The sequence below is a fragment of the Phalaenopsis equestris genome, unplaced genomic scaffold (genome assembly GCF_001263595.1).
Source record: "Phalaenopsis equestris unplaced genomic scaffold, ASM126359v1 Scaffold000287, whole genome shotgun sequence".
NCBI lineage: Eukaryota > Viridiplantae > Streptophyta > Magnoliopsida > Asparagales > Orchidaceae > Phalaenopsis > Phalaenopsis equestris.
The window spans coordinates 1,238,001-1,250,065 of NW_018164729.1; the positions used below are offsets into that span (position 1 = coordinate 1,238,001).

The 12,065-nt window shown below is 34.6% G+C and overlaps 1 protein-coding gene across 2 annotated transcripts; it reads right to left on the minus strand.

Moving 5' to 3' along the window:
- Nucleotides 1-1,830: 1,830 nt before the first annotated feature.
- Nucleotides 1,831-9,478, minus strand: LOC110024994 (cryptochrome-1-like). 2 transcript variants are annotated; one of them, XM_020725215.1, is made up of 5 exons: nucleotides 8,936-9,478; nucleotides 7,400-7,618; nucleotides 4,010-4,716; nucleotides 2,755-3,508; nucleotides 1,831-2,196 (listed from the first exon to the last, which is right to left on the minus strand). In XM_020725215.1, exons 1-4 carry the CDS (start codon nucleotides 9,276-9,278, stop codon nucleotides 2,774-2,776), a joined length of 2,004 nt encoding a protein of 667 aa, XP_020580874.1. In that variant the 5' UTR covers nucleotides 9,279-9,478; the 3' UTR covers nucleotides 1,831-2,196; nucleotides 2,755-2,773. The 2 variants fall into 2 exon arrangements, with proteins under 2 accessions (XP_020580874.1, XP_020580876.1); XM_020725217.1 differs by having other exon boundaries at nucleotides 1,831-2,199.
- Between the last annotated feature and the right edge of the window lie 2,587 nt (nucleotides 9,479-12,065).

Consider the following 12,065-nt stretch of genomic DNA (forward strand, 5'->3'; position numbering starts at 1 on the left):
TTAATTTATTTTACCATTTTTTGGGATCTTTAGTAACTTTTTTGCACTTTGCTTTTAATCAATAATAATTTTATTAAATCTACATCTTTATGTGCCACACTATGTTGTGCTGGGGATGATGTCACATTCTTTCTATATATTTGCAAAAGTTATTGAGGATTAGTCCACCATCTTCGCCTTGGTTAGTGTCGATGTTCATCGTCTTTCATCATACACTTGCCAATTTCATGTGCAAAATACAACCATTTGAATTTTTAAAAATGTGAGATACATTTTTTTTCATGCATATGTACATTCATAGGGGTATGCAATTATATTGCAACAAGCTATATTGGTAGAGAGATTTTGATCGGCTTGACCACAAAAAAATAATTCACTTATAATCAGAGAAATAATACAAAACAGATAGACAACACATTTTTTGATGTAAAAATTTGATGAGAGAAATCACAAGAGTTAAATCAGTTTATTTTTTATTTTTATTATCAGTAAATATGAATTACGAAGAATCACCTTCCTGCTTTGCCATTGATCTCTCTTTTATTTATTTTTGTTTTTATTTTCTCAAGGAAGCTCTAATTAAGTATAGTTTCAAATACGAAGACAATTCCTGTTATGTCTTGTAAGTAAATAAGAATTTAATACTTTCATGATTGTTGCTTTGTAGAATAAGAAAATTGTCTAGCAATTTAAATTAAATAAGAAAAAAAAATTGCAGTCAGAGAGGAAACGTCTTCTATGCTGAGATTCAAAATATTTGCAGATTTATCGTTCATAACTCTAAAACTGCAATTAAAAAAAATCAATAACTCTAAAACTTATTTACTTCAAAGTATTTGCCAGTAAGCATATTGCAACTTGTAAATTAGGAAGTATTTGCCAGTAAGTATTTGCCATCCAGAAGGTGGACTGCTTCAGAACTTCCCATGAAGGATTGATAGAGTAAATTAAAGTCGGATTAATATTAGATATGATATGCTAATGATCAAAATAAATTTAAAATAAAAAAATATAAGCCTAAATCTGGAACAGCCGATTATTCTATTTTTATACTAAATTAATTTTCGACTATCTATTGAAAGACTTATTAAAGTTGGTTGGTTGAAGCAGAGGAATGCATCGGGTCTATTGTATGATAAAAAAGTAGTTTACAAGATAGCAGTGAGACCTGCAATGTTTCGTGGTGCAGAATATTGGCCTTTAAAATAGAAGTATAAAACAAAGTCAAGTGTTATTGAGATGACAATGCTTAGGTGGATGAGTGGCTTGACAATTAGAGAGAAAATATGAAACAAATCTATTCATGAAAGGGTTGGTGTAGCTCTACTGGCAGACAAGATTAGAGAGAGTCGTCTTAGATGATTTGGTCGACGTTTAATAATGTCAAATATCATAATAATAGTAAGTAATAAGCCTTTATATATCCCTACTTAACAAAGGCATCATTCATCTCACAGCCTCAACACACACAGGAGTATAATAGGTACTCTTAAAGATAATATCAACATATAGTCAAAACTAATCTCTTTCATCTCATGCTAGCATGCAACCTTCATATTGGAAATTTAAGTTTTTTATTTATAAATATTCTCTTAATCATTGAATATGCATCTAATTGGCTTAGCATCATTTCAAACAGGACTATTAAAAACATTTAACTAAATCCTACAGCTTGTTATATAATCTGTGGTTAACTGAGAAAACTATTAACCATTACTCAAAACTATAATAAGTAGAGTGAAGAAAGATGCTAACAAATAAAAGCTTGATATTTTTCTAAGCGATCAGTAAACTTAAAATTACCTGATAAACAAGACATAATTCCAAGTCTTATTATAGAAAAACTTTATGCATAAAGCTCCCGCAAAATATTTGGATGTTTTACCAAACACTCAAACTCAAGATTATCTGATGATAACACACCACTGATAGGCTTATTTACACAACTTTATGGTACACGATGCTTCAAAATAAAAATTTGATACATTTTTTCTCACATATAAAACTAAAGATACCTGATTAATAGCACAGCACTGGTAGATTCATCTATACAGCAACTTTGTGGTACATCGATATTCTACAGAATCTGATTCTCTGCAAAGTGAGAGGAACAAAAAGATGGATTTTTTACACCTGATTTCCATTATAAGAATCTAACCGATAGCATTTGGCTGTACTGTGTTCTCCACCTCCCAACTGCTAGATGAAATTTTTTATTGTCAGCAATACCTTATATAGAGTAAATATCAATACAAGAAAGCAATAGAGAGCAAAAGAAGAAAAATTGCTCAAGTAAAATAAAGAAGCTCATTATGAGGACTGCTAGCTGTTTGTTTTATAGAAAAAACAATACAGTTATACATTGTAAAAGGAATTCGGTGTAATTGAAATATTTTTGAGTTATGTGACTCTATGTAAACAAATGCATTTGTTAACTTTTGTGTCTGGTTCGAAGAAAAAATGAAAGTAATGTAAAATAAAGGCAGTAGGTGGTGGGAGCCAGAGGATATTGGAGGGCGTCGGTACCCGAAAAACATCACTCTTGTGGTATATTTCGAATTCACCCAAAATCAGATGAATTCTGAATGCATTGAAAATGAACTAATATGTCAATTCGAAACACTTCAAACTTTTACTGTACATTCTATTTTCCTCAAACCAAACACCTGACACTCCTTTTGCATCCATCCGAACAACCTCTTAATCATAAGAAAACTAAATAACGATAGGTAAGGAAAATTTCATTAAACTCACACCGGCGGAGAAAGCGGTCTCAATTCGTAATCTGATGCGTCTGGGGATGCCTCTGTAAATAAACACGACTTCTAACACCAGTTTCATGGGTGACAAAATGCTCCGATTGGACTGAATCTGATGAAGGAGACCACACAGGAACCAGACCCCTTTCTGTGTAACTACTCAACGACTCCTCCGAGAACTCGACCCTTGAAGGACTGAGGTGTAGAATTGTACTATTTGTATCTGTAACTCCATGAGTCTGGGCTTCAAAACTCGCATTTAACGGTACTTCAGCCCTGCTATCTTCCACACTGTCACCTATATCTACAGAGATTTCTTCCTCCTCAATTCTGAGTAATGAAGAAGTCATGCTGGGCACCATCTGATCCAGGTACCTCCTGGTTGTGGTTTGAATATTATTCGTCCCAGTATGCTCAAGTTCGGCTTCCATATTCCTTTCAAGAGGATATTCAATATATTGCGAATCCATGGAATCGCCAAGGCCCTCTTCCATCCCATTCTCCATGGCAGCTCTCGAAGCGGCTTCGATCTGCCACATCTCTGTAAGAGCCTCCTCTAATCTTCGTTTAGCTGTAGAAATTTCTATAACTGGAAAAGGGTAGTTGGAACCGAGCTCAATGCCTGCCGCTTGGAGTAAAGATTCAGGTGCATCCCACGGGTGGTGTATCCAATCGGTCGGTAGCCTCGAGAGTTCGGGAAGCCAGCGTCGAACATATTCGCCATCCGGGTCGAACTTGTAGCCTTCAAACTTTGTAAGTAGAATCAGTTAGAAAAAGAAGAGTAACGGAAGTTTTAGCCAGAAGATTGAACACTTTTATAGAATAGTACATAAAGCTACATGCATTAGTGTGCCATTATAATAACTTCCATTGGTTTTAGATTTTAAAACAGTTAAAAGCTCAATGAAAATTAAAAAAAAAAAAGGATATCAATCATAAATAAAGTCCAAAACATCTCTGATAAAAAAAAAAGAAGGGGCATTTACATACATAGCACTCAAACCACATCAAAAATAGCATAATCACAACTTTTCAAAGTGAAATCCACCTTTTCATGCATAGGTTTAAAGCAGCAAGGTACTGTATATGTAAATATGAAAGTTTAGGCGTGAGATATGACTTTCATTAACAAATCAAGTTCAACACCATGAAACAAAACTCTATCATGACACCAAAAAACACCATAAACAACTTAAACAATGTCATAAAGGAAAATAAAGAGAAATTTCAACTAAAACTGATAAATATACCCGAGGGTTATCGATGCGATCCAACTCCCGACCATCCGGAAGAGTTCCAGATATATACTGCCAACCCAAGGCATCACTTTCAAGATCAGCATCCAGAAGTGTATCCCAAAAGTACTTCATCCCCCACCTCCATGGAAGCTGCAAAACTTTTACAAAGAAACTGGATACAACCACACGGATACAGTTATGCAGCCAACCAGTGGCCCAAAGTTCTCTCATTCCAGCATCCACGAGGGGATAGCCAGTCCTTCCCTGTCTCCAAGCTTTGAAGTAGCCCTCATCAACAACCCAAGGGAAGAACCTGAGGTGAGAAAGTAGAGGTCTTTCATGGCTGCAGGGGAAGTTGAAACTCAAGTATCTTGAGTACTCCCGGAAGCCGATGGACTTGAAAAACAAGTTGACGCTCTCTTCTCCTGCTTCGTTCCCCTCGTTAGCCCACACGAGCTGTTTGATTCGGACGAGATGAAAGACTTTACGAATACTCAATTCTCCAAAATGTAGATGGGGGGAGAGGAGAGAGGTGGTTGTACCATCTGCCTTTTTTCGGTTCCTTGAGTAGTAAATCAGTGGCCCGTTGATGAATGAACTGAGGGCCTTATCAGCATTCTGCCATCCTGGAGACCAAGCTCTTGCAAGAAGAGCATTGCTTCCCCTCTCGGATTCATCCTCAAATACTAAATTGTCTGAGGGGCACCTTGAAATATCACCTATGGAAGAAGGAGCTTCACTCAATTACATTTATTGTTGTAACAACAATGGAAAGCTTGGATTCGACCTTTCTGTAACAACTGTGGTTTGCAGTAACAGACATAGCAGAGATATTTATGTCTAAGAAAGGAAAGTTTTGACAAATAGGGAAGAAATCACAAGGGAAAATTTTGATAATTTCAGATTTATATGATTAATCAAGCATTGATCGAAATAATAGATGGTATATTATTTTTTGAGATAAATATAAAAATTATTTAGATTGACTACTACCTTATGCCTTTGACTTACCTAAATGATGCAAACTTAAGTTTTGATTCCATTTGCTTAAGAATAGATGCAAGCTTAAAAAAAGACTGCGATAGGCTAGAATTCCAGCTAGCCTTATGCCTTTGACTTACCTAGTCAACTGAAAAAAAAAAACAGCATGTGGAGCATTTTTGTATGAACAAAATACAAAAAATTAAAACAAGGTGCAAAGCTCTTAAGTCACAGAATTGATTTGGCTTGCAGTTTCAAATAAAAAAGCTAGCATTCTTTGGATATTAAAAAAAAAGGGATATTTACATACATAACACCTAATTCTTATGTATTTACATATCAAACAAAACCTTGCTTTTTACGGTTATACCACCCAACTCTTTCCATATCACATCAAAATACCACTATTTTAACTTGAAAAAAAGCGAAATACACCTTTTCGTGCACATGTAAGGTGTCATACAAGTAAAAATTGAAGCCTAGGTGTTGGACATGTAAATGCATAAGAATTGAGTGGTATGCATGTAAATTTTCCTAAAAAAATTATTGATTTTTATAAGTTCATCAGAATCCTAGTTCTTTAAATTTAAGAACAATGTTGGAAGTGCAAATATTTACATAAAAATCTTATGAATTAAATCAACAGCCCTGAAGAAAATAAAAGAAGATTATAATCAACTCCAGCAAATATATAATGTAATCTCAGGCAAAAATAAAACAGGAAAGAGTATATATAAGCCTGTAGAGATCAATCTCCATCTGAATAGCTACAAAGTTCAACAAGATAGTTTCCGTAAACTTCGACAGAAAAGAGGTCAAATGAATATAAATTTGAATATAAGTTATATCTAACCCCTTCTCTCCTAATCAAGCTTCTTATACTCAAATATATCAAAACAAGCCAGCTAAGCCCAATAGTGTGAGATCCCTTAGGATGAAGCATGGTGCTTTGTCCGAAACTCCACAGTTAAGCTGATTTCTTAAATGTAAAACCATCTTTTGGTGTAACAATAAGTGCTTTGTTAGAAACTCTAAAGTTAAGCATGCTCATCCTGAAACACCCTTAGGATAGGTGATTGGTTATAGGGTGGTGCAGTAGCATTGTAAAACTTGTATGCCTGGCTTGTAGAAGGGATTGAGGTGGTGGCTAAGCTATGGTTCTCTTGAGAGGGGCCGAGAGTTTAAGTGTGGCAGAAAGGAAGGATCATCTTAAACAAATCTAACGATAAAACTCTTGAATCTCCAAAGCACAAGAGTTTAGATTGATCGCCAAGCTTCTCCAAGAGATTAGAGATCACACACAAGCTTCACTAAGAATTTGCTCTCAATCAAACAATTTGATTTCATCCAACAATAATTTCAAACAAACTTACATATCAAGCATCGAATGGTGCGCGGGGTTCCAATCCTATATTGGCCAATTTTCACTTTGTCGCTTACAACTCAACATGGATTGTTGGAATGGATAAATGCATGATACATGATGCATGCTGAAAATAACATGAAATGAAAGAAAGATGCATAATGAAAATTTTGGACAAACAAAAAAGGAAAGAGAATGGTCTCAATCTTCAAACATTCTTATCTTTGTTTGGAGTAGCCGACGAAGGCATCTTTGGAATGAACTTGGAGCACTTAAATTTTAGACTTGGGGGAAGAAGCTAGCCAAAGAAGCCTTGTTTGAGATTTGCAACTATGATGATGATGCTCATTTCAATTTTGATGTACCACTTTGACGTTGGAAAAGATCAAGCCTTTTGTGTTACATCAATTTTCTTTAAGAAGTAACGATCGATATGTGAAAGAAATTGTTAAAACATATGAAACTTTACCTTAATCTTACATTAGAAATTTAAAATATATATTCGCATAGAAATATAAAGTTGTTAACCTTCCTTCATAAGCTTAATCATTTTAGCTAAGAATGGGCTTGACCACTGGTATTTTTTGCTCAACTTTGGTCCCATTATTGAGGATGCTCACATAACTCAAAGGTTGGCACCCATATTAGTGCGAGCTCTTTGTTTTGCCTTTGTTGTATGAAATATGATGTATAAGAAAATCATGCAACTCAAGAAGATAACTAACATTACAAAGTATTTGGTGAATGAGTGGTTTGCTAGTGCATCAAAGTGTTTACTCATTGGATTCAATTTCACGTCAGTTGCTTGCAAGAGGTTGAGCATGTTGATAAGCTAGTTATGCTCCCGCAACCTTTTGACTTAAGATATTGAGTTGAATATGGCTGTCAAATCATCCAACACTAGTGATCCACAAAACATAACATGAAGGCACAGCTTATTCAAAAAAACTACATAGGAATAATTAAATCCAAATGGAAAATACAAATTCTCAGTCAAATGATCTTGAAAAAATGAACTTAATAGAGCCAATGAAGTCATTTATTGCCCAGGAACAAACCTGATGTAATCCTTTTTGGTGGCAAAAGAGGGGCCGCAGGATCATAAGGCATGCTAAGACATCTATTCCAAAATGGAGCAAAAGTTGAAAATGGGCGACCGTTCTCATCCATAACTTCCCATGGTTCGTAAAGCAAATCTGCATTGAAAGAATGAACTGCGAAACCTTGAGCAATTAGAAGATCTTTGATGTGATGATCCCTCGCAAGAGACAAAGGGTCTGTGAGATAAAACAACTTGTATTAAAATAAGTTGATAGTGTCCCGTCTCAAAAAAGAGACTGTGATTGTTTCGTACTTTGGACTCTCAAGTCTGTCTATTTATGTATCATCGTACGATTCCCTTATTCGAACAAATCTCCTTCCTGAATCATATAAATGATTCGAAGAGGAGAGGAATTCAATAGGAAGGGATATACAACAAAACATAAATAGACAAGCTGATAACTTCATATGCTAAAAAGAACCGAGAAAAACACAATAGATTATCATAATTAGAAGACCTCTAAATAGAAATAGAAGAAACTAAATGCTTAAAAGTTGTTCTCTGGTTAGATTTCATTCTTTTTGTTTATATATGATCTACTTTGAGTATATACCTTCCCACATTGATCAGACAAAAAGACATATCAGGATATCCTAATACAATTTTTTTTTCAATAGCAATATATCATATCACACAATTCTTATATATCTACATATCTAACCCCTAAACTGTGATATTTACATGCATACCATTCAAATATTTAAAATCAAATAAAAAATACTACTATTACTAACTTTTTAAAAACCACCAAAGTATTATAATTGTAAATATCAAATGTTGGGTTTTAGATATGTAAATACATAAGAATTGTGTGGTATGTATGTTAATTTCATTTTAAACTATCTTTTCTATCATAGAAAAAAAATTAGACCAAGTACTCTTATGATTGTATTCTCAACCAAAGAGCAACTGTAGTTCTAGAAATGGCAACAAGATCTATGTTTGTTATTGATTCCAGCTGAAGTTAAGCGGTTAGCAAACATAAAGTTCAGACATAAAAGTAGGCAGAATCTAAAATATATATATATTTTTTATAAACAGCATAGTTGTTGAATAAAAAATAAAAAATAAAAAACTTGAACTTTTTATCAAACTGCAAAGACTTAGAACAGAATATCAATAAATAGATAAAGCTAATCAAGCACTTCATTCATAAATCAATTGGTGGAACACAAGCGAATTAAAGCAGAGTAAAAATTTTTAGTTATTTTGAGTTCAGGAACAATGAAGATTTAAAAATTGGGCTGCTACTGTAAAAAGGAGACGAATCTAAAGAAAAACTGAACAGAATGAACCTTGCAATTTGAATAACAAGATAGCCTTAATCCAAATAATTTTGAAATCATTGAATCACATGTCCATAAACAAATAAATAAATAAGTGCTCAGCAAAAAAGGAAGAGAGAGAGAGAGGAGCAATGAATGAAACAAATTGAAATCATTAAAGATTGTCTTTTTTTTCTTTCTTTCCATAGGAGGGAAAGCGGACTGTCCATATAGATGATTAAAGAAAAGGCTGGTTGCACCAGTAGCGTTCAAAACATGAAGGAGAGTGGAGGCGGTGTCAAAAGACCTCTTTGTGAGGAGAGTAGCCCCAAGGCTCCTAAGGGAGGAATCAAGATGCCTCAAGCTTTGGCTTAACCACCACCTTGAAACCCTACCGGGGTAGTAGTGTCCTTCTTCTTCTGGAGACCATATGAAGACAGGCACCACGCCTCCAGCTCTTACCCCAGCTGCAAGAGCTGGGTTGTCTTCAACCCTAAGATCTCTTCTGAACCATACTATGCTGACGCTATTGATAGGGTTTCCGCCATTAGAGCTGTTACTACGAAGCATGAGTCTTTGTTTCCTATCGAATTTTTTGAGAGAGAGAACGAAAGAAAGGATATTGGGAGGCAGCGTGATGAGGAGATGGGATTGGGAAAAGTTGCAGAGAAGAAGAGAGGAGACAGTACAGGACAAGTGAGCTGTGCTGCGTGGTGGGAAGGTTCGAGCGTAAAGAGATTTGGCACCCACCAGAAAGAAGATGTGGGGGGATCAGCATGATTGGTTTTGAATTTCCTTTTTTTTTTTTTTTGGGTTCAAATTTAACTTTTTTGTTTTTAATTTTATTTTTATTTCTTGTCTTGGGGTGGTTGAAAATCAAATAAAAATTATTTTTTCAGGTGAACTCTTCGATTTTGTTTCAAAAGAAAATTAATTTTTTAGATGATATGCTAATTTTGTATCAAAATGAGGGTGATTAGAAAGATAAAAATCAAATCAAATTAGGTCGTCTTGAATGAAATTTTGGGCAGAATCAAATGACTTTATGACTATAATTACTATGGTAATTGGAGAGGAAAATAAGGAAACTCACACTTTGTGAATTAGCTCATAAATTAAGGTCTTCTATTGTTGATTCCGATTTATCAATGAATAAAACTCAAAGAGTGAATAAAAAGAGGGACTGAAAGAGTTAATACGTTGTAATCAAACGTATAAATATTCATTTCATTCGTGAAATGATTCCTCTTTTTATAAGAGATGAGAGTATGAAATGAAGATGTCGCATTCTTGTCTCTACTTAAAGGGATTCGCACTGAGATATTTCCGACATATTTGCAAGTATGGGTTTATTGCTGACTACTCTCTAGCTTGGTCGAATAATCTTAATTGGCTTCGAGCCAGTAAGATCTGTTTGGTTGAATGATATCAACTCAGTCAATTGAGCTTCGTCGATATAGGTCAGCTGATTGATATAACCTCACTGTTGATCCTTGACACATGATGACGAACCTCTTGGTGCCTCTGGAATGGTTGGAGATGCTAGGGAACCAAATCTTTCTTTGGATCGACTTGGATATCTTATTGTCTCGTTTCTAACGGAGTGACTCATTCTTGTATCCTCCGGTCCTCCTTGGTCCATCTCGTGGTTCGATCGGCTTTGGCTTTATTGGCTTGGCTCGGAAAATTTGACTCGATTAGACAAGTAGGTCTCATGATAAAAAATGATTCATGTAGCCGACCCCACCTGGTATGAATCGAATTTTTTTGGAGCTGATTTCTAGTCACGCTTAGATTGGCCGACATGGGCTCAAATCATTTAATTTTATAAAAAAAATGTATCTAATATAATATGATATATTAGAACACTAAATGAAATTTGGGTCATTTCCATAGGTACCACCAAATTCCTATGTATTTACATACCAAACAACTGAATTTTACTTATTTACATTTTTACCACGCAAATCTCTTATATCACTTAAAAAATATCTCCATTTTAACTTTTAACAAATACACATTTTCAAACATATGTAAGATGGTACGTATGTAAAAATTAAAGTTTAGGTGTTACATATGTAAATATGTAAGTATTGAGTATGTTTCTAAATTTCCCATAAAATTATAGGATGCAAGTGATAGGATTTATGTACAATTTACATTTATTTATTCATTTTAAGCTTGATTAATCGAAATGACCCAGCCCGTTCTGATTTTTGACCAGAAACAGATCTAAATAATGCAATCTGAGCCGGCTCTTTTATAACAAACCATAAGTTGATTTTGAACCGTGTTCAAACCCATTCAAGCCGATCCTAACTCGGCTCAAAATCAGATTGACTGCCCGAACAAAATAATGAGATTTAAATCTAATATATAAATTTTGTGCATATGAGACATTATGGGTTTCAAATGTCGCATACAATTATAGTGTGGACCACCAAGAGAAGAAAATGAAACCGTCCGTTTTTGTCGATTTGAAGCTGTCCAAGCACTTCGCAATTATTTCGATAAATTTACCAATTTAAAAAGTTAGATATTTTATTTTTCTTGAAAGAAATAATAACAGATAAATTAAATTTCGGATTTTGGGTTTGCATCCGACCATCTTGTCATCCAGCTTGGCTTATATCCATGATTGCTGTACGGTAAATAAATTATCGAATGCAGTTATATGTGCTTTTTCATGCAATTATAGTTTATTGATTGAAAATTTATTCTTTTAATTTTAATTTCACAGTTTTGTGCATGCAGTAGTTGTGATTAAATTCATTCAAAAAAAAAATATATGAAATAATAATAATAATAATTGATTTTTGTTTTTATATTTTCAGGAAAGATGATTGCTTAAATGGGGATACGACCGACGCTAATTTGGGATCTTAAAACGTGAGACTTGATCCATGCTAGAAATTTCGTAGTGGTAGAGTAATGAATTAACGTCTTAGCGTTGCGCGAGAATTCAACACGCACTCAAATAAATAAAAAAAACAAGTAGAGACACCAAAAATTTTTTATGTGGAGCCAAAAATCACAAGGCCTGACCCTAATCCTGTTGAAAAAATTCACTATAAGTTGAAGATTACAGAGACTCATTATCTCACAGGTGTGAAAGGATTACAAAGTCTTTCGAATTAAAACGCTAATGAGTTAATGTATTTGTTGTAAGAAGTGGGCGGCAGCCGATTGTAATCGGTGGAGGGCGGTAAGTGGTGGTCAGCGATGGTCGGCGAAGATCGATGGCAGTCAACTGTGACCAATGGCGATCGACGGTTGCAGGAGTAATGCTGGACTTCAACTCATTCTCAAACTTCTAAGTTTTTTTCTCAAGTCTCAAGCTCCCCCCCCCCCCCCTCC

Bases quoted from the DNA above. Each gene is read 5' to 3' on its own strand.
- LOC110024994 (XM_020725215.1), bottom strand. From the start codon at position 9,278: ATGCTTCGTAGTAACAGCTCTAATGGCGGAAACCCTATCAATAGCGTC. The intron at 7,619-8,935 runs GACAGTCCGCTT...TTTATCTCACAG, and splicing joins TTTCTTTAATCATCTATATG to ACCCTTTGTCTCTTGCGAGG. The intron at 4,717-7,399 runs GTTTGTTCCTGG...CTTCTTCCATAG, and splicing joins ACCAAAAAGGATTACATCAG to GTGATATTTCAAGGTGCCCC.